The 27,273-nt window shown below is 37.5% G+C and overlaps 1 protein-coding gene across 5 annotated transcripts in view; it reads right to left on the bottom strand.

The window, feature by feature from the left end:
• GABRA3 (gamma-aminobutyric acid type A receptor subunit alpha3) overlaps window positions 1–27,273 on the bottom strand; it is a 465,966-nt gene that overhangs the window by 94,089 nt on the left and 344,604 nt on the right. For all 5 annotated transcript variants that reach the window (XM_047715987.1, XM_047715986.1, XM_047715991.1 and 2 more), the window contains exons 4-5: window positions 19,283–19,350; window positions 9,799–10,019 (exon numbers count right to left, since the gene is read on the bottom strand). In XM_047715987.1, the coding sequence (XP_047571943.1) occupies window positions 9,799–10,019; window positions 19,283–19,350 (289 nt within the window). The remainder of the gene's footprint in view (window positions 1–9,798; window positions 10,020–19,282; window positions 19,351–27,273) is intronic.

Here is a 27,273-nt window from a genome sequence, read left to right as displayed (position 1 = left end):
TTTCCAAAAAAATTTTTTTGTGTTTGACTTCAAGTTTTATAGCATTGTGGTCTGAAAATATGCATGGTATGAGCTCAGTCTTTTTGTACCAGTTCACACTGATTTGTGACTCAATATGTGATATATTCTGGAAAATATCCCATGTGCTCTCAAGAAGAATGTGTATTTTGCTGCTATAGGATGAAATGCTCTGAGTATATCTTTTCAGTCCATCGGGTCCAGTGTCTCATTCAAAGCCCTTATTTCCTTGTTGATCTTCTGCTTAGGTGATCAATCCATTGATGTGAGTGGGGTGTTAAAGTCCTCTACTATTATTGTATTATCAATGAGTTTCTTTAATTCTGTTATTGATTCATATATTTGGCTGATCCCAGGTTAGGGGCATAAATATTTACAATTGTTAGATCTTCCTGTTGGATAAACCATTTTATTATGATATAGTGTCCATCTTCATCTCTTATTACAGCCTTTGGTTTAAAATCTAGTTTGTCTTATATAAACATGGCTGCTCCAGCTTTCCTTTTTTTTAAGATTTTATTTTTTTATGTGGGACAGAGAACAAGTAGTTTAGGGTATGGCAGAGAGAGAGGAGAAACAGACTCCGCACTGACCAGGGAGCCTGATATGGAGCTCAATCCCAGTACCCTGAGATCATGACTTGAGCTGAAGGCAGACACTTAACAGACTGAGCTACACAGGCACCCCTTTAGCTCTCTTTTGATATCCATTGGCTCGATAAATTGTTCTTCACCCTCTCAGTTTCAATCTGGAGGTGTCTTTGGGTCTAAAATGAGTCTCTTGGTAGCAGCATATTGATCATTCTTGTTTGTTTTTGTTGTTATTGTTTTTTAATCCAATCTGAAACCCTACATCTTTTGTTTGGAGAATTTAGTCCACTTGCATTCAGAGTAATTATTGAAAGATATGAAGTTAGTGCCATAGTATTACCTGTAAATTTGTTGTTCTTATAGATTGTCTCTGTTACTTTCTGGACTTTGTTATTTTTGGTCTCTCTGCTCAAAGGATCCCCATTAATGTTTCTTTCAGGGCTTGTTTAGTGATCACAAATTCCTTTAATTTTTGTTTGTCCTGGAAACTCTTTATCTCTCCATCAATTCTGAATGATAGCCTTGATAGATAAAATATTATTAGCTGCATATTTTTCCCATTTAGCACTTTGAATATATCATGCTGGTCCTTTCTGGCCTGTCAAGTCCATATGGACAGACCTTTTGCCAGCCTCATGTGTCTACCCTTGTAGATTAAAGACCTCTTGTTCCAAGCTGGTTTCAGAATTTTCTCTTTATCTTTGAAATTTGCAATCTTCAGTATTGTATGTCAAGGTGTTAACCTATTTTCATTGATTTTGCTGGGAGTTCTCCATGCTTCCTGGACTTGAATGCCTGTTTCCTTCCCCAGATTAGGGAACTTCTCAGCTATAATTTGTTTAAATAAACATTGAGTCCCTTTCTCCTGCTTTTTATCCTCTGGGATGCCTATAATATAGTTATTACTTCACTTTGTGGAATAACTCAGTTCTCTTATCTCCCTTCATGATCTAAGAGTTTTCTTTTCCTCTTCTTTTCAGCTTCCATATTTTCCATCATTTTATCTTCCAGATTTGCTCTTCTGCTTTGTTCATCTTCATTTTTATGGACTCCATTTGGGACTGCATCTTGGTAATAGCATTTTTAATTTCAGCCTGACTATATTTTAGTACTTTGATTTCTATAGTAAAGGATTCTCTAGTGTTTTCCATGCTTTTTTCAAACCCAGATAGTATCTTTATGTTGTTGTTTTAAATTCTAGCTCAGACATCTTACTTATATCCATGATGATTAAATCCCTGGCAATGAGTACTACCTCCTGTTCTCTGTTTTGTGGTGCATTTCTCCATCTCATCATTTTGCCCAGAAAAGAAAAGAAGAAGAAAAAAACAATGAAAACAGAAAAACAAAGCCAAAAAGAAGAACAAAGCAAAACAAAACACTAGATCATGGGTATGTTTTGATTTGCTCGTTAAAAGACACTAGATCCCAAAATAAGGGGAAAAAACCCTACATATTGTATATATAATGCATTGAAAGGAAACAAATTATATATATATATATATGGTTTATGTAAAAATTAAAATTAAAAAGAATAGAAAAAACAGGAAAATAAGTGAACAAATACTAAAAGACTAAGGAATAAAAATGCAAAGAATGCTATGTACTGTTCTCTCCAAGAACTGAAACTTTGCAGTTCTCTATGATCAGTAAACTTGGTGCCAGCCAGTTGTTTGTCCTGGTCTTCTGAAGGCGGAGCCTGTTTTATTGATTCTCAGTGGACTTGCCCTATTGCAAATGTGCCTCCCTTATACAGAGGGAGGGCTCAGTATAAGTGGCTCCAGATTCCACAATGTGGTGCGATTTTGCTCCCTGAAGGCTTTCAGCACTGATGAGTGAGATGAATATGGTGGCACCCCACTCTCTAGCACCTGGAGCTGAAAGTTCATGCCCTCCACTCTTCAGGGAGCCCTCACAGAAAAGCAATCAATCACTCCTATCTCTCCAGTTTCCATTAGAACTCTGTTTACTGGGCCTGTGAGTAGGTGTTTTTGTATCAGGCACATGCCTGAGTTTCAAAGCTCCAAATTTTATGGACTTGTGGTAAAGACTTACTCTGCTCCTTCCAGGGGAAAGGGAGGGATATTGCCGTGCTTCTGACTTTTGCTGGAACATGCCCAGGAAATCACACGACTGTGAAGCATTTCAGTTTATAGCAACACAAAACAGAAATCCAGCACCTATACTTGTTTTCAGCCAGCTTCCACGCTTCTATTCCTGGGAACAGTATAGCACTTAGATGGTACCCATTCTTCTTGTGACCCCAGGGATCCTGAGATCATGCTGTCACACCTGGGATTCTGCCCTGCTTTACCACCAGAGTACCTTTAAACCAGGGACCTCCCCCCATTCCAGCAGACTTCTATAACATTCTGATTTTGTATTTCACTGCTTACGATACTTTGTGATAACCTTCCTGAGCAGGTTCTCTTCCCTCTGTTACACCTCAGCTATCACCCAATTCAACCCTCCATACCTCCTAACTTCCAAAAGGTGGTCACTTTTCTAATTGTAGACTTGCAGCTTTTCTTTCTTCATATTGCCTTTTTTCTTCATATTTTCTTTCTTCATATTGATTTCTCAGGTGTTCAGAATGATTTAATAATTATTTAGATGTATTTGAGGGATGACACAAATTTAGTGTCTCCCTATTCCTCCACCATCATAATTCCTCTCCCATTTTTTAAGATTAATTGATGATTGATTTTAGAGAGAGAGAAGGAGAGCACAGGTGTCAGGGGCAGAGAAAGGGAGAGACAATTTTAAGTGGATTCCACACTGAGCAGAGAGCCTGACATGTGGCTCTGTCTCAGCACCCTGAGATCACAAGAGTTGGGTGCTTAACCAATTTCACCACCCAGACACCCCTCCTATTTTTAATTTTTAAGCTTCACTTTCTGGATCAGTTCAATAGGGATAATAATGTTTATATTGAATAATTTTCATGAAGATTGGAGATATTTACATAAAGTGTCTAGCACATAGTAGGTGTCCAACACAAAGTAATTATTATTATTGTTAGAGTATTATCACTCATACATATACTTCATCTTCTTCTTTGCCTTCTTCTAATCTACCTTACACATTGTTACCAGAGCACTCTGTATAAAATGTAAATCTGTGCCATCCCCCTGCAATAAACTCTTAATGGATCCCCTCATTTTTATGCTAATGTAGCTCATAAGAATCCCTCTCCACCCTAGGTCACTTTTCTGCACTTTACTCTATGGTTCAGTCATACTGAATTTCCTTTCATTTCTTTAGTGTATCATTACTACCTCTCTTACTTCATTCCCCTGGACTTCATACCTGCTATACTCTCTCTGTGGAACATTTCCTCCCTATCTTTCAGTATAATTCATTTCTACACATCTTTTAGGTCTCATTTAAAACTGATTTCCTCTGGAGCATCTAGGTGGCTCAATCAGTTAAGCATCCAACTCTTGATTTTGGTTCAGGTCATGATCTCAGGGTCAGGAGATTGAGCCCCACATCCAGCTCCATGCCAAGTGTGGAGCCTGCTTAAGATTTTCTCTCTCCCTCTGTCTCTGCAGTACCTCATAATTCACACACTCTCTCTAAAAAATGTAATTTCCTCTGAAATCCATTGTGGGTATTCTCCCACAGATTCCCTTCCTTATCCCTGCTATATGATTCCACAGCCCTCTGTACTTCTTTGATCTTAGCACTTATTCTGTTATCATTATTGTTTGTTTTCCCCTCTAGAATGTAAGTTATATGAGGGCAGAGACCACATTCCTTTTTACTCACTATTTTATTCCTAGTGCCCAGAATACTGTTTGGATCTCATTAAGCTCTCTAGAAATATTTTTGGAAGAATAGATTAATGAAAGCTCTAACAAGAGGCATGAATTTTCTGATTCATGATGACAGTTCATGAATACTTAGCTTTGTACATGCTATCTCCTCTACCTGGAATACCCTCCTATATCTCACTTCATCCCTCATCTGTTTAATAGTTACCTATACCTCCTTCAAGATTCAAGATATAGGATTAATTGGCTCTTTTTTACAACTTTCTTTGATGCCTCCACATAAATTTGGTTGTTCCTTGTCCTATGATTCCATCACATTTCTTATCCCCATCAGTTTGAGGGCTTTTATACTATTGTATAAAATATATATATTGTGCATCTATCTGTGCACAATGTCTGCTTTAACTTTTAGACTGTAAGTTCACTAAAAGCATGAGCTGTGTCTTGTTTATCTCTGTAGGTCAGCACACATTCCAAATAATAATCAGTGGAACTTGGCTTTTACTGCGTTATGTATTATGCACATTTATATACAATAGGTATAAAGAACAATACAATGAATATATTTATCAAGATCTTCATCAATAAATGTCATTAATAGAAATGAAGTTTTCTATATATCCATGTCTGTAAAAAAAGGAAAATATTTTCTAAACATATATATCATCCTGATCTGGGCTTCATCTTCTCTGTACTGTTTTAATTTTAGTATGTGTGGTGCTGAAGCAAGCAGCAGACATATAGATTAACAGAATAGAAGAATCCAGAAATAAGCCCCATATATCTATAATGTCTATAACTGCATTTTTATGGTTGTCCTGAAGTCCCAAGATGAGGCTTCATTCTAAACTGCCCTACTTACATAGCTATTCAGTCCTTTGTCAGAGTTTTCTAAGAAGCTGAAGTTCTGTAGTTTTCCATGAAATCCAGATAAGATTTCCAAGGGTCAAAATAATAATGTTGTAGAATAACACTTCCTGAAAAATTCTAAGTGTTCTTTTGGACCTTATCTAATTCACATTTTTCATGTGTCTGCAAGACAGGCAGCACTTACATTATTATCAGAATGAGAAAGTAGATAATTTTTGTCTTACAAAAGGTCACTCGATGAATAAATTGTGGGGTCATAAATAGAGCCAAGCTCTAATATTTTCAGTTTTGAACCTAGGTCTCGCTCCAGACCCACCCTCCTGGGTCTGAAGTGAATGATCTACTATGTAAGAGAACCAAAGGCTTCATCATGCTTCTGAACTTCTGTGCCTCCTTTATGCTGTACTTCAGAATAAACACAAGGGAATTCCACATAGTTTCCTTTTTTATCAAACTCCACTTTCTTGTCCAATTCATATTAGAATGAAGGACTCAATAGTTATCTTCTTCCCATTTATCTAACCTTATTTTCAGGTGACTAATCCTTTCATCTGCTTCATCTTCTGTACTCCTCAATCTTCATATTTCATCATTTTTCCATCTTTTTCATATTTTAACATTCCCATCCTCCTCTCTCCTTTCGTCTCTCTTTTCCACCCCTCCTCCAAAACAAACCTATCATTGATCCTTTTTATTTTATTATTCATCCTCTTAACTATCCTGTTCTCCTCATTCATTCTCTATTCTTTCTCCTCAATCTCTATGTGTTGATTTCCTTGCCTGCCCATCACTTTCTTTTCATTTTCTTACAGCTTTTTACCCATCCACATCTCATCATCCTCATCCATCCTTCCAACTACCACATTCCACAGCCCCTCCTGTTTATGTATACTCTGCTTCATTCTTTCAACAATTGTTTACACTCCCATCTCCTCTTCAAACTCCTTTATGCCTCTTTATAAGTATGCCTCCTTTACATTTTCCCACTTATCTTCTATTCTCTTCAAATTCTCCTTCATACATTATCTATTCTACCTCTACTGTGTCCTATCCTTCCCATCTCCCTTCCTATTTTTATCTAGCCTCATATCCTTCCATTCAGGACAAAAAGAGTTGTCCCTCTTCCTTTATAAGTAAAACTTTCAAGGTAGTTTTGATGTCATTCTGCTTACAGTTTTCTCTGGCAACTTGGTGTCAGCAAAACCTCATTTCTACTATACTTTCAATCTGTGTCTCTCTGCTATTGCACAAATAAGTATCAGTATTTACATTCAAAAAAGCAATTATTTTCTTCTACCCCTGAATGTATCTATAATATACTCATTGCTTTCATTTTCAAACAAGCTCCCAGGAAGTATTTTCTGTGTTTACTATTTTCACTACTTCTATGTCAACTCCTAAAAACTCACTGCTGCACTAAAGACTACATTGAAACAGTGTATGTGAAGAATACCAATGTCTTCCATGTTGTAAAACCTAATGCATTTAATTCCCTATATTATTTGTTCTCTTTTTAATAACCAATAATGTTATAAAAATATATTAATAATGATAAAGAACATGAACTTGCAGCCAAACTGCCAGAATATGAATGCTGACTCAACCATTTACTACCTAGGTGATTTTTAAATTTTTTCTTACCCACTCTTGTCTCAGTTTCCTCATCTGAAAAGTGGAAATAATAGTACCTATCTCACAGGGTTGTTGGTTTATAAAAGTTAAGTGATAAGAACAGTGCATGGCACACTGTAAATACTGTATTGATGTTAATGATTATATTTATGCTATTACCGATATTATTATTATTATTGATCACTGTGAGCTCTTTTGAAACCCTTTACTCCTTTGATGTATCAGTCAAAATGGGTCAGGTTAGCATGTAGTAACAAAAAATCTCAGTGTCCTCAAACAACAAAGATGTACTTCTCACACTACTTGTCTATCTCAGGTTGTAGCGAGGGGGATACTGTCTTCTATATCATCTTCAATAAAGGATACAGAATGATAGAGCCAAGGACACTTGGCATAATGTTACTTACTGTGGCCATGGAGAAGACCATGGAAAATTATGTATTATCCTTCCTCAGAAATGATTCATGTTATTTCTAGTCACATTTGGTTAGCCAAAGTCATCTATCTATGCCTAACTTCAAGGTTCTATGGAAGTACAATACAACCACAAAGCCAGAAAGACATGAATTAAAAATACTGAAAGTAAAAGTATTGACTATCACACTCAGTTTTCAAGATACTGCACACTAGGGGTTCTACCAAGACATTTCTTACTTTTTCTTCTTGGTCTCCTTCAAAGGTTCCTCTTCTGCCCTAATGATAATGATGCTACATGACTGGATCCTTGGCATAATTTTCTTCTCACTCTGCATACCTTCCTCAAGTGATCACATACATTCACATGGTTGTCCCAATATACTAACAATACCAAACTTTACATCTCTAGCTTGTATCTGTCTTCTGATCTTAAGATTTGTATATCCAACTGCTATTACACACCTATCCCTAGATAATCTACAATCTTTTAAAGGTTATCTTGCCCAAAAATGAACCTTGCAGATTTATCCCAAGTTTCTTCCAACTTTTACATGATCTGCCCCAGTTTGTAGCACCATCATTCGCCCATGTTATTTGGGTACTTATAACCTTAATCCCGTCCTTCATGTCATTCTAACATTGGCTGTTTTTACTATTTCCTCAGTGTCTCTCCCCTTCTCCATCTTAATCCGCTGCTCTGAATGAGAACTTTACCACTCCTTGCCCAGACTATTTAAGCTGTCTATTAACCCGTTTCTATAACTCCAGTTTTGTTCCTTTCAAATACATTCTTTACACTGTAACTGGAGTGGCATATGTAAATTAAAAACTGACCACCTCATTCTCTTGCTTCTGTTGAAGGAAACCATTCCATTGCCTGTAACGGCTAACTTGGTTTTCTCTGCCTAAAATATACTTCCTCGTTCCTCCCCTTAACACCTACAATTATCTTAGCTACATTATACTTACTAAATAGTACAAAAATGAATGCTAATAGTAATAATCAGGTGCTCCAACACACACACGCAGATGCACACACACACACACACATATATATACATACATATACATATATATATACATTTATATATGTGTGTGTGTGTGTGTGTGTGTCTGTATACACCATGAAAGAACCATGAAAGTTTTTTAGTGTTTAGGGGCAAAGAATATTATGGAACTGGAAATGTTTTTAAAGTCATTCTTTTTGAAGGCAAAATTATACATTATATACATATATACACATATATATGTATGCATACGTGTGTGTGTGTGTGTGTAAGAATTATATTTATTTATTTTAGAGTGAGAACATGAGAGGGGGAGGGGCAGAGGGAGAGAAAGAGATAGAATCTCAAGCAGACTCTGCCCTGAGTATGGAGCCTGATGCAGGGTTCGATCTCACAGCATTGAAAGCCTGACTTGAACCAAAACCAAGAGCTGGATGCTTAACCAACTGAGCCATCCAGGTGCCTCTGTATATAAATGATATTTAAAGAAACATTCTAGGGGGACGCCTGGGTGGCTCAGTTGGTTAAGCAGCTGCCTTCAGCTCAGGTCATGATCCCAGCGTCCTGGGATCGAGTCCCACATTGGGCTCCTTGCTCGGCAGGGAGCCTGCTTCTCCCTCTGCCTCTGCCTGCCATTCTGTCTGCCTGTGCTCGCTCTCACTCCCTCTCTCTCTCTGACAAATAAATAAATAAAATCTTTAAAAAAACAAAAGAAAGAAACATTCTAGGGGCACTTCAATGGCTCAGTTGTTTAAGCAGCTACCTTTGACTCAGGTAATAATCTCAGGGTCCTGGGATTGAGCCCTGCATTGGGCTCCCTGCTCAGTGGGGAGTCTGCTTCTTTCTTTTCCTCTTGTACATTGTACAATGCTTGTGCATTCTCTCTCTCAAATAAATAAAGTCTTTTAAAAAATTAAAAAAAGAAACATTCTTAGGTTATTTAGAAACCTCACTTACATCAAACTCTTCAGCATTCCCAGGCAATGTGGCATAAAAGATATGTTGTTGTAATTTTTTATATATTATATATAACATTGTGTGCTTCTGAAAATATCCATTATTATCTCATTTGATTCTCACAATTCTGCATTATAGGGAAGGTTTTTTGCTGCAGCTAAACAGCTTATTCTGACTATCACAGTGCTTTTCCTGTGTATATAGCTGTGAGTCTTTGAATTTAAGACCTTTGAATATGTATATGCTTACGTGTTAGTCTATATGTGTCTCTGAGTATGGATACATTTATACATCTTGAACATATATCTCTGTGTGTCTGAGAATGTTCATATGTTCAACTCTCTTATTTATTTGTATATCTATAATATATGTCTCTATGAATGTGTATACCTGCAAATATATAAAGCAGTATATACCAAATGTCCATTTCTAATCTGTAAACTTAACAGAACTTTCAATAGATAGCCTAAAGCATGCTGTTTTCAAGCCCTACCCTGAATATACTTTAGATGGGAGGTACCACTCACTGACCTCATTGTGTAGAGGAGGGTTCCATTGTCCACCAGTCTGAGTAGCTTGTTAGGTGTGGTCATATTATGGGCTACTGATTTCTTGCCATTGTGAAAGAAGGTGTCAGGGGTCCAGATCTTACTAGCCAGGAGATTGTTCAGTGGAAGGATCTTCATGGGTCCATCAAATTTCAATCTTTCATCATGCCATGTCTGTCGAAAAAATACATCAATGGTGTACTCCTAGGGACAAAAAAGAGAGAACAATGAACATAGTTCTGATGAGGACCTATAGTGCCCTTAGCAAATATTAATCAATTTGCAATATTTCCTCCAATGCACAGAAGCAGCAGTATATTAATAGTACTTACTGGAAGTATGGCAAATGATTATGATTGAAAAATGAAGCCATGGTGATCAATAGGTATGAAAATAACATATCTGACAAGATTTTATTGAGGAAGTTCACTGCCAACAATTCCCTGCATGTCATACAAGCTGACACAAGACAACAGACACATAGATCAATGGAACAGAATAGAGAGCCCAGAAATAGACCCTCAACTCTATGGTCAACTCATCTTCGACAAAGCAGGAAAAAATGCCCAATGGAAAAAAGACAGCCTCTTCAATAAATGGTGTTGGGAAAATTGGACAGCCACATGCAGAAAAATGAAATTGGATCATTTCCTTACACCACACACGAAAATAGACTCAAAATGGATGAAGGATCTCAATGTGAGAAAGGAATCCATCAAAATCCTCGAGGAGAACACAGGCAGCAACCTCTTCGACCTCAGCCGCAGCAACATCTTCCTAGGAACATCACCAAAGGCAAGGGAAGCAAGGGCAAAAATGAACTATTGGGATTTTATCAAGATCAAAAGCTTTTGCACAGCAAAGGAAACAGTGAACAAAACCAAAAACAACTGACAGAATGGGAGAAGATATTTGCAAATGACATATCAGATAAAGGGCTAGTGTCCAAAATCTATAAAGAACTTAGCAAACTCAACACCCAAAGAACAAATAATCCAATCAAGAAATGGGCAGAGGACATGAACAGACATTTCTGCAAAGAAGACATCCAGATGGCCAACAGACACATGAAAAAGTGCTCCACATCACTCAGCATCAGGGAAATACAAATCAAAACCACAATGAGATATCACCTCACACCTGTCAGAATGGCTAAAATTAACAAGTCAGGAAATGACAGATGCTGGCGAGGATGCGGAGAAAGGGGAACCCTCCTACACTGTTGGTGGGAATGCAAGCTGGTGCAACCACTCTGGAAAACAGCATGGAGGTTCCTCAAAATGTTGAAAATAGGACTACCCTATGACCCTGCAATTGCACTGCTGGGTATTTACCCTAAAGATACAAACGTAGTGATCCGAAGGGGCATGTGCACCCAAATGTTTATAGCAGCAATGTCTACAATAGCCAAACTATGGAAAGAACCTAGATGTCCATCTACAGACGAATGGATAAAGAAGATGTGGTATATATACACAATGGAATACTATGCAGCCATCAAAAGAAATGAAATCTTGCCATTTGGGACGACGTGGATGGAACTAGAGGGTATCATGCTTAGCGAAATAAGTCAATCGGAGAAAGACAACTATCATATGATCTCCCTGATATGAGGGATAGGAGATGCAACATGGGGGGTTAAGGGGGTAGGAGAAGAGTAAATGAAACAAGATGGGATTGGGAGGGAGACAAACCATAAGTGACTCTTAATCTCACAAAACAAACTGAGGGTTGATGGGGGGAGGGGGTTGGGGGGGGTGGGGTTATGGACATTGGGGAGGGTATGTGCTATGGTGAGTGCTGTGAAGTGTGTAAACCTGGCGATTCGCAGACCTGTACCCCTGCGGATAAAAATATATATTTATAAAAAATAAAATAAAAAAAAATACATATGATGCACAAAACCCAAAACAGGTTACTTTGACAATACTTATAATATAGAAAAGGAGCTCCTAATAAGTCTAATAAAGAAAAAGAGACAAAATGGGGCAAACAACTGGGGATAAGTGTAGGAATACAGATTCAATAAGATTGGCCAAAAAAATGTTTATTTTTGAACTGGGTAATTTGTACTTGAGGTTCCATTAAACTATTTTCTGTGTGTATGTGTGTGTGCCAGAGTGTGTGTGTGTGTGTGTGTGTGTGTGTGTGTGTGTGTGCTATAATCACTGCCATCTTGTAAAGAACAGATTATAGGGTGACAAGAGTAGAGAGGTCATGAGAAGTGGTCTAAATTGGGAACCCCTATGAACACAGATACAAAGAATCATGAAAAAAATAATAGTTAAATAAACCAATACATGCATTTAAAAATCATTATCAAGTCTGATTTTTTTCAAGGAATGTAAAAGATGACCTACATTAGAGAAACCTATTAATATAATTAGCTGCATTAATAGATTAAAGGAGAGAAATCATGCAATCATCTTAATAGGGGACAAAAGAGAAGTTGTAAAACTTCAAATACATTTATAAACACACACATACACACCTTAGAAAACTACTAATAAAATGTACAGTAGGTATATCTATGTTTATTACTGTTCATTGTCATTTGTTTGTCCTTTCTAGAAAATCTTGTAGAAAATCCCATATTATGAGTTCTGCCTTCATAAGATAAGAATCAAAACTTAAATTACCAGTGTTTTGGAGCTAGAATCAGACTAATGACCTAAGAAACACCAATCACACAAACATGCACACACACACACACACACACACACACATGCATGCATTTCCAACAGTAAACTTCAGTTCAGTTCAGAAGTGTCAACATGAGGAAACAAGATCTGCATGGAGTTTCTACTTTTACTGTGGTGGTTGTAGTGCAGGTGGTGGCAAAGTTACCTTGTTTTTAGTGGTCTTATTGGTCACTAAACACATAAAAGAGTGCTTAACCTCAAAGGTAATCAGGAAAATGGCACTAATATCAATTAGACACAATTACATGTTCATCAGAATGGTAAAAAAATAGTGTAATAATAGAAAGTTAACAAAACTGTGGAGAAATGAACCTTTCATACCCTGCCAGTGGGATTATAAATTGTTACAACCCATTAAGATTGTAATTTGGTCCTATCTGAAAAAATTTAAAATGTACAACTAAAAAAAATTATCTGTAAGTACATACCCTACAAAAACTCAAACATGTTCTCAAGAAGATGTGTACAAGAATGTTTATTCTTGGGGTGCCTGGGTGGCTCAGCAGGTTAAGCCTCTGCCTTCAGCTCAGGTCATGATCTCAGGGTCCTGGGATTGAGCCCCACATCAGGCTCTCTGCTCAGCAGGGAGCCTGCTTCTTCCTCTCCCTCTGCCTGCCTCTCTGCCTACTTGTGATCTCTCTCTCTCTCAAATAAACAAACAAATAAATAAATAAAATCTTTTAAAAAAGAATGTTTATTGTTATCACTGTTTATAATAGCAAAAAATTTAGAAAGAGCCTAAATGCACATTGGCAAGATAATTGGACAAATGTATAAATAAAAATATGCATACACTGCAATACTGTATAGCAGTTAAAATAAATGAATTAGAGTTAAATGTATCAAAAATAATAACTTCTGATACATGGTTGAAAAAATTGTAAAATAATATACAAGCTATGATCCATTTTATAATTTGAAATATATTTATAGTTTGAAAACCACTGTGTTATTTATTGCAATATTTGCTATTCCATGTGATATATACATTTTTAGTTATAAGTCTAGAATATGTGTAGAAATGACCAAAAAAAGCAAATTCATTGTTTTAATTATCTCTAATTGGGGAGAGAGTGAGAGAGAAAATGGAATCAGGATAAGGTACATAGGGGACTTCATCTATATCACCAAAGATTTTTTATTATGAGAAAAAATAGGGAAAAATTTTTAAGATTTAAAAAAGCTGGGTTATGGGTATCCATTTTTTAATATTATTTTCTGTATAGTCAGAATTATTGGGGGGAAATCACATAGTGATTATTTGCTCCATAAGTATACCATGACCTTTGGCCAAAAGCAATCAATTTTGACCTGACCATTCTAACAATGAAATAAATCCCTTCTTTGCAAATTGAATCCTTGTATACTCTCAAAAAATGATGACCTCCAAACTGACAAATAAATGTCATTGTTTTGTGAGGCATTTAAATAAAATATCCCAGATAATAAACTTAAGTCTGCCTCCTGAGAAAGGCACTACACTAGGCAAAGATGACTTATAGCACTTGGGGAAGAATTTCTGGTTTAGTGTTAGACCCTGAATGTCTTCAATTCTCTAACACTGTGCAGTGTATCAAATCAGGCTTCTAGAAAGGGACTACAAGTCTGATTTAATTTGAGCAGGTTCTAGGGCCAAGGTACTTGACAACGGCATTACAGTGAAGGCATTCATTGCCTCATAGGTAGACCACTCCCCCCTTATTTTGACCATAGAGTCCTCCCTTTGCTCTTTGCCTTCTTACAATCATTCTGAATTTTGAAGAATTATAATCCACCTGTCCCTTTAAGTTGCATTTAGTCCTTGAAATAGTCTTATTAGCATTGTTTATGTGGCCTGTCCGTCTATTTCACATAAAAGTAGCCAGGAGATTCCTGGGCATGGATTCCTAGGCAAAACCCCATAGACATGGACTCCTAACTATGTTGCATCTGGGAGTATAGCATCTTATAGAATAAGAGGAAACTGACAGCCCAAGAGGCTTTCAAAATAGACAAAGGCTCCCCTTCATTCTGTGCCTTACTACTTGTAAGTGAGGTCTTGAAATGAACACAGCCACTTTTTCCAGTGCTAGGCAGGAAACAGGTACAACAATTTCAAGCCCACTGCCACCAGGAAAGAGGTCTCTGTGCTAATTTCTTTTTAATCAACACCAATTTCTTCTTTTATGGTCTTTGGATACTCTGCATGATTTTGGATACTTTGCATGATTTTCACAAACAGTAGTCAGACTAAAATATATACCATCTGTTAAAAAGAATCATGATTATATCTTTTATGAATTCATATTCATAGCCTCTTTTTTTTTCATTAGGCTATTTGATTAGTTCTCTTATTGTATTACTTGCCTCATAACCTGACTGTCCACTGTATACCCAGGGAAGTTTCTCTGTCAACGAGCAGCAGCTGACAGTTGTTACCAAGCAGGTATCTAAACAGTTAAAGCATCCCTGGGAAGAGAGTGAAGTTGACAATACCTAGAATTGGCATTTTAAGTTTCCCAGTTGTTCTCGTTCTGACTCTACTAACATTATGCTCTTTGTCCTCCTTATTTTCTCACTAGCTTTATCAGTACAAGATAGATATTCATTAAATACATAACTCAAGACCCTGGGTCCCTGAACTTGTGGCATGTCAAAATCTGGGGCCTTAGGAAGGAGGTTAGCTTAGAAAGTGTTTCAGACCAGGAGAGCATCCAAATTTTCTCAGCTGTTAGCTTTCTTTTTTTCCAGCTTTACTGAGTTATGATGTCAAATAAAAATCGTATACATTTAAGTTGTACAATGTGATTTGTAAAGATGTATAATGTGATCATTTAATATATGTAACACTGTGAAATGATTACCACAATCAAATTAACACCTCTATCACCTCATATAGTCACCTGTGTCTGTGTGTGTGTGGTAAGAACACTTAAGATCTACTCTCTTAGAGAATTATCAACTGTCACCTTTCTACCTTCCTTTCCAATCACTGATCATATGCATAGCATTCCATTTCTAAGCCAGTATCCCACTTTCTCTGCATTCTGATTCAAAGGCTCTTGAGAGACCAGGGAAAATTTCCACTTGCCAAGAGTCATTGCTCACTGGTGAGTAATAAACATAACCAATTTGAGAGAGAAGAAGCAATGAAACTGCATTTTCACTAATTTTTTTGCAACCTTCTCTTCATTGTTACCTACCCCATTCTTTCCATACATGGATTGAGAAAATGGTGTAAATTCTTCTAAAATAGAAAGTCATAGAAGGTCATATGGCCTTGGATAATTTAAATTGGAATTGCATCCCTTGTTCTGTCTCCTGGAAGAGCATGGGTATAGGATTGGTATTACTGCTGAGGAGCACCAGGTATTTTTTTTTTTTTACCATCAAGCTTTATTTGTTACAAATGGTTAATGCAAGACTTTCATTTGTGATGCCTATAAAATTCCCATTGTAATCAGTTTCCAATTTATATCTGTACTCTTTAACAAATTTTCTTTCTCTGACTTTTCCTGCAGAAACATCTACTACTGTTTGCTTTCATCTCTCTGCCCAATTCCCTATTGTCACAGCTCTTTATATTCATAAATGGCAAAGCCACCCAAACTAGTAGCCCAATTGACTTACTAGTCTTGCTATTCCATAGTATCTCCTAAAGAAAGCTACTTTACTCTTTGTCTACCTGGCTTGCTACTAATGTTTCATATCATTTCAGTAAACACTTAAAAAAGGAATTGTATCAGGTCTTATGCTAGGTGCTAGAGATACAGAAATGTATCAGACATGTTCTCTAACTTTGAAGGACTTTTCAGTCAAGTGGAGGAGCACAGTTATAATTTTCCCCTCAAATTTAATTTGTGCCATCTCATTTATTCTTGCATTTAACAAATAGTTGTGAGTCTACCATGTGCCAAATATTGATAAGCTATTAGTGATATGAATATTAACAAAACATATATGGCCCTTAATGGAGCTTTTTAAAAATTTTTATTTATTTATTTTGACAGAGAGCGATCACAAATAGGCAGAGAGGCAGGCAGAGAGAGAGGGGGAAGCAGGCTCATTCCTGAGCAGAGAGCCCAATGTAGGGCCTGATCCCAGGATCCTGAGACCATGACTTGAGCCGAAGGCAGAGACTTTAACCTACTGAGCCACCCAGGTGCCCCAATAGAGCTTTTTGTCAAACTCAGGATCTATGTCTGTGAAGGTCAGTGTTTGAGTAAGGATTACAATGGCTGCAAAGGGTTATGGGTGATACTGGTTCAATGCTCAAAGTGGCACTACAGTTTTTCTTCTTTACGGATAAGAAACTTGTCCCTATTTCCTTAAGAAAGTATTCTGGACCAAAATTCCATTTGGCTGAAAGTGATTCAAGAACCCAGCCAGCTCTAATTTTCATCTACTTGCCCAAGCAGTCTGTAGTCTCAGGAGAGCTGGGTTTATTGCTTCAGCTAGTTGCTAAAGTCAGACAACTTTCTGATGTTTCACTCAAAAAATCATCCCTGAATGAGGGTCAATTGTCACAGTATACTAAGTTGTACAGGAAGAAGAAATTTAAAAACACCATTAATGTGTTTCCCAGTCAGAGTGATCATAGCTATTCTACCTTGTAACAAGATAGAAGTGCAGCTAAAAATAACCTGAAGTTTATTTGATTAAAGTCTGCCCTCCATATCAGGAAAGCCATTCAGTTATTTCTACTTAATCACGGAGGAGAAAAACAAGCAAGTAGAATACAAAACTTCAAGAGATAGAATATCTAGATTGTTTGAAATGTCTGAAGGGCCTCAGCATACCCATGTGTGCCTACTTGGGTGGGGAAGGAGCAGGGAGAGTAGCTGGTTTGGGTAGGGGCTACATATATGTTTCTGTAGTATTCCTGCATTTAGGTATCTGTTTGCACATGTGTGTTCGTGAAGTGCCTGGGATATCATGTGGACTATTTTTTATCAAGTATGTATTTTTTGTGTGCATGTATATTTTTCTGAATGTATTTGTGGATGCTGGTGTATAAGTGAGAGTAAATGAGAGTGTATGAACATAAGTGTGTGTGTTCATAGAGTACCTTTAGTCACTTTCGTACAAAAATCCTAATTCATCACTAGTTCCCAGAAATACAAAGAGAGAGCTGCATATCCCTGGTGAATCTGGTTATCTCCAGTGGCCTATAAGCTCTCTGAATATAGGGAATCCTAGAGACCCTTAATGCAGAGTTGGACTTCTAAGGAAAGGAGTACTGTTGAATGACCAACTGACAATAGTTTTAACACATGCATGGATCTAAAGCTGTGGGCGTTAGTAAACATGTTGGGAGGGCATAATCTAGAAATACAGGCTTTCCTGATGCCCCTATGAGATACCTGTCTCCTCCACCCCTCATACATCAAACTTGCCCCTTACTGAGCTCTCCCTATGTGTCAAGTATTCTATTAAATGCCAGGGAAGCCATGAAGACTTTGTACTTGCCCTTAAGGGATATACAGGAAGGCTGTTATATTTCTGTATCCTCTTTTCTCCACACTTGAAAAGCAAAGTTCAGGCCTGGCCTCACAACCACTCATGATTCCCTCTGCTGAAAACTACCATACTTCTCCAACTAACTCATAGACCTTGCCTGATTGAAGGAAGAGCCATGTAAAGTCAACATACCTAAACCAACTCTTAGCCTCAAGTCTTTTCCCACTTGTAGTCCATCTTGTGCAGACTGCTAGGTAATTCTAAATCATTCTAAAACAATACTTGTATATTATTATTGCCCTACTAATATCTACTCAATCATTCTATATTACCCACAGGCAAATTCTATCACATCCTTACACAACTGTAAATATTTACCAACAGGTCTAAAGAAGACTTGCCCCCTGCTAAGTAGCAGTCCCAATGAAGATACAAAGAAAAAAATCCAAGTAGTGATCATGGACATTTCATATTTTTTGGACATTTCTTTCTGATTTTAAGATTCTTATTTTCCATACAAAGTCACTCATTCAATAAAGATTCTTTGAGCATCTATTAACTGCCAGGCATATTGAGCATATAATAGCTTGTTTCCCTTCATGAAAATTATTCAATCAGATATCTGATACATAGTAGGTATTAACTGGGTGGTCCTTTAGGATGGGGTCTCCTGTCTCAACACTACCACATTCTTTGCTTTGGCAGCAAGGGATAATGGAAGGAGAAGGGAAGTCACTGAAGATGACTCTTGAGTCTCCCTTTACTACCTCTGCTGTATCCTGCCCTATTCCTTGACTTTCTTCTGAAGCCTTTCCCTGCTCACATCTGTAGAAGGAACCGTTTCCAAAAGTGCTTTTGACTCTTTCTCCAAATATTTTGCATCGCCATTGTCAGTCCATTACCCCCAACGAATAGGGCCTTTTTGCAAGGAACAGACTTCTTGAATGATACTGGAGGCTGCTGACACTCTGAGAGTGTCTACCACAATGCTCTCCTCACGTAACCTATCTCTGTTAATATGTGTGGAGTGCTAACAAATATGAAGAGAGAAGTCAGGGGAAGTTTGAGCATAGGGATACAAGTTTAATTTTGAAAGATGTGTTGTGGAAAGAAGGGAAGGGTAGTCCTCATGAGGGCATATGCTTTATATGTGACTACATGGGGAGAGCAAATGAAAAGACAAATTTGGGACAATGTAGGATGGCGAGGGTAGGGAATTCGTATGAGACAAGGTTTCTCCCTAGAAGGTAGTAACAAACTCCAATTTATTTTCTTTGATCTGTTGTATCTTCTTTCACTTTTACCTTTGCAGGAACTATAACTTACCATATCAGTGTCTGACACAGGGCCAAAACTGGTCACATAGATGTCAGTCTTCACTTCAGTCACTGCATCTAGGCCAAGGAAAGTAGAAAAGTAGAGTGTCATGAAAGTCAATTCCCTTAACTCAAAGAAAGTCCAGTGCAGTACTCCAAATGACAGCTAACTTGCTACATCTGAAAAAGTGTACCTGACAGAGTGATAGGAAAACCTCTCAAAAACTTCTCACTTATACTATTTGTTCAGAGAACATGATAGGTACAGGTACAAAGTTTATCCCTTTAGGTATCATTGAGAATAACAACAGAATCCCCAAACTCTAAAGATTAAGAGCGCTGAGAGATCTCTGATATTCATATGTGCTGGAATTTCACACCAGGATTACCCTTACCTGTGGTAGGTTCTAATATCTAACTTTAATACTTCCAGAAACACGGAATGATTGCCCTCCCATTCCTCTGCCCACTTAACATAGGGAGAGGCCATGTGACTAGTTTTGGTTGTGGAACAAAGTTATATGTGTCCCTTTCTAGCTGGAACAATTAATGTCCAATGTAAGACCCTTCCTGCCATGGTTATCATAGAAACATTTTATTATAGAGCTATCATAAGATTGAAACATCCTGGAATGATGAGCCAACACATGAAGGACAACTGTCCTGAAAGTTGCCTGGCTGCACAACAGACTTTGCATGAATGAGAAATACATTTTCATTGGATTAAGTGACTGAGAGTTGAAGTTGACTGATATCACTTGATACATTCTCTTTGCATTTATTTTTTCCTTATTGTATTATCCCCACCTTATCACAAAAGGTCCTCTATGGCAGTGACCCTGTTTTGTTATCTCTATATTCTCAGTCCATTGAAAAGGAGCCTGTTACTCAGATGATACTCACTGAATATTTTTTGTATGGATGGACGAATCTCATCACATATTTGCCAAGATGGAAACTGATACCCAGAGAAGTAAAGTTATTTCATTGCTAAGTTTCTCTTTTCCTGTTTCAGTCAACCCTATTTACCCCAGTGTAGATCAGACTAGCCCACACACTCCACCATTCCTCAAACAGAACACAGGAAAGCCTACACCAGCCTAGCAAATACTTCATCTACTTCATCATTATATTAAATTCAAATAAATCCCATTTCAGCCTAGAATACCAAACCCCAGTAGAGTATACCAGTAGCACAGCCAATATCAATAAGGCCACATAAGTTTTGATTTATACTTATATACATCTATATATCTACAAACATTACATTTTCATAGTAATAATAATAATCAGCACTATAGTCAATTCATCAAAACACACCTTACTTGCAGACTTAATCAACAAATAACATGTCTTTGAAACTAGAGATATGTTTCGTTTATTTTTAAAGATTTATTTACCTATTTTTGAATGAGAAAGAGAGAGTACACATGAGAAGTGGATGGGACAAAAGGAGAGGGAGAGAGAATCCCAAGCAAACTCTACATGAATGTGGAGTCCCATGCAGAGCCCAATGCAGAACCTGCCCTTGTAGGGCTCGCTTTCACCAGGCTTGATCCTCTGGGGCTCAGTCTTGCAGAGCTCAGTCTCACAACCCTGAGATCACATCCTGAGCAAAAACCAAGAATTGGTTGCTTAACAGACTATGTCACCCTGGAGCCCTTAGAGCTGTGTTTTTATCTGGAGTACAGGCTTCTTTCAGAGCAATTTCTATACTTGAAGGAGAAGAGATAACACTTCAGGACCCAGAACATGCCTCCTGAAGACTTGTCCCTTCAGATACACTCCCAGGTTCACTGGCTAGAGAAGTATTGTCCTACCCTCAAGTACATAAAACAAATTTAAGTAAGTAATGGAAGAGACCGTAATTACACTTGAATCCAGTATTCTAGGCAGGGCATAAGTACAGAACAACCTTCTAAACCAATATAATTGTAAAATTGTAAGATAGTTAAACAGACTAAAAACAGATTACCCAGACCACAGAAAAAGAAGGAGAAAGATACTGGTGGTAAAGTTAAATTGTAGGAGACGACCCAGGGGAGAGTGGAGTCACTATAGATAGAAAGGAAAATGGTTATAACAAAGAGTCTTGGGCTAAGACGGCAAGGCATGGATTCTGGATTTCTGTCCCTGACTTGGTCAATAACTTGAACAAGACTGTTTTACTTTTAGCTGCTCTCTTGTACAATGATGGTATAGGACCATACAAATTCTGAATATTTTCTTTGTGCTAACTAGGAACTCTGACTGTAAAGTCAAGCAAAAAGCATTTGACTAAAGGTGACCAATGGTAGCAAGAAGCAAGCAGCCTGAGGAATGTAGGAGGTTTTATGGAAATTCGGCACTCTTCCTCTCTCTCAACTATTCACTTTCACATAAAATGCACCCCTTGATTGCTAAGAAGAAAACAGTGTGGAGAAACTGCTTTCCCAATGAATTAGGGGTCACCCCAGGCTTCAGAAATTTCCCTGACTTTGTAGCAGGGAAGGAGAGTTGGGAAGTTTGGTCCAGTACACTGGTGTAAAATTAAGGGGAGGGAGAGTAAAGAAGGAGGGAAGAAAGAAAGAGAAGAGGATATAATTACAAAAGGACTGAAGGCAAAAGCAAGAAATGATAAATGGGTAAAGTACAAATAAACAAAAGTCACCCAGAAATCTAAGGACCTGGGTCCCAGAGATAGAAGAGAGTGCCCACTCACTACTTTAGCTTCTCTGTGTGAAAGAATGATTAGAAATTTGCTTTCATTTAACTCAATGAAAAGATCAATGAATTAGACCAGAACTGGTGAGGGCTACAATTCATAGTCTAAGGCCTGTTCACAGTCTTCTCAGGAGAGACAAATGTGAGACATAAATTAATAGATAGATAAAAGGGCCTCACCCCCCACTGTGTTTAATAATTGTTTTCAGATGTTTCTTGGTGTTTTATTTGATTTGGAGATCCAATTTCCTTCCAATGTTACCCTTTGAAACCAAAGGTGAACAGAATTGTTTTCCTTTTGCAATTTACAGTGATATTGGAAATGCTTGAAAGCTCCTGTCTTTACATGAACACACATGACCTTAGCCTTCAGTTGTACTCCCACTGGTGGGGAACTCATCAACCAGTCCCCATGTCACTTCTGTTTACTTGATCTGAAAGAGTAAAGTGATCACTGTGTTTACATTAATTATGTTGTTCATAACAAACTGTTTTCTAGTTTGACTTCAAAAAGATTCCTGGGGCTCTTGATGGCTCAGCGGGTTAAGCCTCTGCCTTCAGCTCAGGTCATGATCCCAGGGTTCTGAGATGGAGCCCCCCATTGGGCTCTCTGCTCAGTAGGGAGCCTGCCCCCTGCCTCGCCTGCCTCTCTGCCTACTTGTGATCTCTGTCAAATAAACAAATAAAATCTTAAAAAAAAAGATTCCCAAGAAATCATTAATTTTCTCCTTTGAGCAGAAACCAGAGTAGGTTCCTCAACCCTCTAGCTGTTCCACCTTAGCACACATATAAACATTGGTCTTGTGACACCTGCATGGTGGCTCAGTTGGTTAACCATCCAACTCTTGATTTCAGCTCAGGTCGTGATCTCAGGGTCATGAGATCAAGCCCCACATCAGGCTCCATGCTCAGTGCAAAGTCTGCTTGAGATTGTCTCTCTCCCTCTGCTCCTCCCGCTGCTCATGCTCTCTCTTTTTCTCTCAAATAAATAAATAAATCTTAAAAAAAAAAAAAACACTGCTAACACTGCCCTTTGACTCACACAACAACGTTTGCTTCTCAATCTTTTAAGATTCAAAGACCTTCAGAGATTGAAAGAAGGTGATAGTAGTACCCCTAAATTTGCTCTTCTTTTTCCTTTCCATACTAAATATCCTGACTTCCTTCAACTATGTCTCCTCTTCCTTTGACGTGGTTTTAGGCATCCTCACTATCTCTCTCTCAGTCACTTTCCTCTGGCTCAAGTCTGATTTTTTTTTTTTTACTGATACTGAAATATTTTATGGTGAAAGTTTGTTACAATTCCATTAGAGACAAGCTCATAAGATGAATGCTATGACCAAAAGCCAACTATAACTTCTTTTCTCATTTTAGGCCACAATGGACTCTTCAATTTTTTCTAATGATAATCCTCCTAAGAACAGTGTGGCTTTGAAGACTGGAGCCTTGGCTAGAAGAGCTAGAAGAGCAAAACCTTAACATTTCTATTTTCTTACTTCCAGATCACTGGGAGTTTGGGGGAACAAGCATTTATTGCTGTACATACTTTTCATCTTGAAGCTAGACTGGTCTGGTGGAAATGAGTTCCCATGTGATTGTCTTGGTTGGTTGGCCACATGAACTTACGGAGTGGGCTACAGTGACTTATGAACAGGCTTTCACAGATCTGAGAGCTGGTGTGCTCTCTTCTTATGTTAATAGCCTTTCCATTAGTCTTTGACAACCTTTGGGGACTAAGATACAGTAAGTCCTCAGTGACTCCACTCCCCTATAGTATTAATTATAGATAAGCTCTCTAGTGGAGTAACCAGTGATTTAGGGGAGCAGAAATTACAAGAGTCTGTGTTAGCGCTAATCTAATCTCTGCAATTGACTCATACCCTCTTTTGCAGACTGGACAAGTCTCTCAGCTTTTGACATTTAATAGGTTAGATGTCTAGCACTGTGTTTATGCTGTACCATCTAGTGTCAGGTGCCTGGAATGTATTGCAAATATGTATTTTCCTTTTTTTTTTAATTAAGATTCAATTAGCAAAGGTATAGTATATCATTAGTTTTTGATATAATATTCAATGATTCATTAGTTGAACAAATATATATTTAATTGAGGTAAAGTTGGTATGTAACATATTAGTTTCAGGTGTACAACATAATAATTTGATATTTGTATACCCTACAAGGTGATCACAATAAGTCTAGTTACCATCCATCACACTACAATTGACCCCCTTCACTCTTTTCTCCCACCCCACAATTCCTTTCGCCTCTGAAAACCACCAATCTATTCTTTGTTTCTATGAGTATTTTTTGTATTATTTGTTCATTTTTTTCTAGGCTATTTTCTTCCTTTTTTATTATTATTATGTTCAATTAGCCAACATGTAGTACATCATTAGTTTTTGATGTGGTGTTCAACAATTGATTAGTTGTGTGCAATACCCAGTGCTCATCACAACACGTGCCCTCCTTAATAGCCATCACCAGGCTACTCCATCCCTCCACCCCTCTCCCTTCTATAACCCTGAGTTTGTTTCCCAGAGTCCAGAGTCTCTCATGGTTTGTCTTGCTTTGTGGTCTCTTCTCATTCAGTTTTCCCTCCCTTCCCCTATGGTCCTCCATGCTACTCCTTATGTTCCCCATATGAGTGAAACCATAGGATAATTGTTCATTTTATTTTGTTTTAGATCCCACATATAGGTGAAATCATATGGTATTTTTTCTGTCTGCCTTATTTCACTTAGCATAATAACCTAAAGGCCCATGCATGTCATCACAAATGGCCAAATTTCCTTCTTTTAATGGCTGAGTAGTATATCATTAAACATATAATCTTTTTTATCCATTCATCTATCAATGAACACAAGTTGTTTCTCTATCTTGTCTATTCTAAATAATACTTCAATGAACACAAGGGTGCATATATCTTTTTTAATTAGTATTTTCATTTTCATCAGATAAATATCCAGAAGTGTAATAGTTGGATTATAAGGTAGATATACTTAATGTTTTGAGGAACTTTCAAAATGTTTTCCACTGTGGCTGTGCCAATTTACATTTTTTACCAACAGTGTACAAGAGTTCCCTTTTCTCTACATCCTAACATTGTTATTTTTCTTTTTAATAATAGTGATTCTAACAGCTGTGAGGTGATATCTCATTGTAGTTTTGATTTTTATTTCCCTGATAACTAGAAATGTTGAACATTTTTTCATGTGCCTATTAGCCATCTGTATGTCTTCTTCATAAAGTGTCTATTAAATTCCTCTGCCCATTCTTCAATTGGTTTGTTTATAGGTTTCTTTTGCTATTGAGTTGAATTCTTTATGTATCTTGGATTTAACCCCTTATCAAATATATGATTTGTAAATATTTTCTCCCATTCAGTAGGCTGCCTTTTCATTTCATTGATGGTTTTCTTTCGTTTGCAGAAGCTTTTTAGTTTGATGTAGTCCCACCACTCTATTTTCGCTTTTATTGCCTTTGCTTTGGCCTCAGATCCAAAGATCCAGTGCCAAGACTGACATCAAGGAGTTTACCATCTGTTTTTTTCTAGGAGTTTTATGGTTTCAGATCTTATATTCAAGTCATTAATCTATTTCGAATTGATTTTTGTGTATGGTGTTAGATAGTGGTCAAATTTTATTCTTTTGCATTTGACTATCCAGTTTTCCCAACATCACTAATTGAAGAGATTATCTTTTCCCCAGTGTATATTTTTGCTTCCTTTGTTGTAAACTAATTGACAATATAGGTATAGGTTCATTTCTGGGCTCTCTATACTGTTCCATTAATCTACCATTAATCTACAGGTCTGTTTTTATGCCAATATAATACTATTTTGGTTATTATAGCTTTGTAGTATAGTTGGATATCTGGGAACATGGTACCTTCAGCTTTATTCTTTCTCAAAATTGCTTTGACTATTTGGGGACTTCCATGATTCTGTACAAATTTTAGGATTTTTTTTTTATTTGTTCTAGTTCTGTGAAAAATGTTTTTGGTGTTTTGATACATATTATATTGTATCTGTAGATTCCTTTGGGTAATATGGACATTTAAAAATATTAATTCTTCTAATCCATGAGCACAGACTATCTTTCCACTTATCTATGTCATCTTCAATATCTTTCATCAAGTGTACAAGTTAATTGGTTAAATTTATTATTAGGTGTCTTATTCTTTTTTATGCAATTGGAAATGACATTCTTTTCTTGATTTTCTCTTTCTGGTGGTTTGTTATTAGTATATGGAAACACAACAGGAGGCAAGTTGGCAGAAGAGTAGAGGACCTCGTTTCATCTGGTCCCTTGAATTTAGCTAGATAACTACCAGATCATTCTGAACATCTATGATTTCAATCTGAGATATAAGAAAAGAATTGATGGAATTCTATAAATGGAAAAGTGACCACTTTTTGCAATGTAGGAGGTGAGGAGAAGTGAATCTGTGGCGATATTCAAAAGATAAACAGACACTTCTCCAATGAAGACATACAAATGGCTATCAAACACATGAAAAAATGTTCATCATCACTAGCCATCAGGGAGATTCAAATTCAAACCACATTGAGATACCACCTTACACCACTTAGAATGGCCAAAATTAGCAAGACAGGAAAAACAACGTGTGTTGGAGAGGATGTGGAGAAAGGGGAACCCTCTTACACTGTTGGTGGGAATGCAAGTTGATGCAGCCACTTTGGAGAACAGTGTGGAGATTCCTTAAGAAATTAAAAATAGAGATTCCCTATGACCCTGCAATTGCACTACTGGGTATTTACCCCAAAGATACAGATGTAGTGAAAAGAAGGGCCATCTGTACCCCAATGTTTATAGCAGCAGTGGCCACGGTCGCCAAACTGTGGAAAGAACCAAGATGCCCTTCAATGGATGAATGGATAAGGAAGATGTGGTCCATATACACTATGGAGTATTATGCCTCCATCAGAAAGGATGAATACCCAACTTTTGTAGCAACATGGACGGGACTGGAAGAGATTATGCTGAGTGAAATAAGTCAAGCAGAGAGAGTCAATTATCATATGGTTTCACTTATTTGAGGAGCATAACAAAATAGCATGGAGGAAGGGGAGTTAGAGAGGAGAAGGGAGTTGAGGGAAATTGGAAGGGGAGGCAAACCATGAGAGACTATGGACTCTGAAAAACAATCTGAGGGTTTTGAAGGGGCAGGGGGTGGGAGGTTGGGGGAACCAGGTGGTGGGTATTGGAGAGGGCACGGATTGCATGGAGCACTGGGTGTGGTGCAAAAACAATGAATACTGTTATGCTGAAAATAAAG

Source organism: Lutra lutra, chromosome X, assembly GCF_902655055.1.
Source record: "Lutra lutra chromosome X, mLutLut1.2, whole genome shotgun sequence".
Taxonomy (NCBI): domain Eukaryota; kingdom Metazoa; phylum Chordata; class Mammalia; order Carnivora; family Mustelidae; genus Lutra; species Lutra lutra.
The sequence above is the reverse complement of the archived record's forward strand: the minus strand, read 5'-3'. Positions and strand labels throughout refer to the sequence as shown.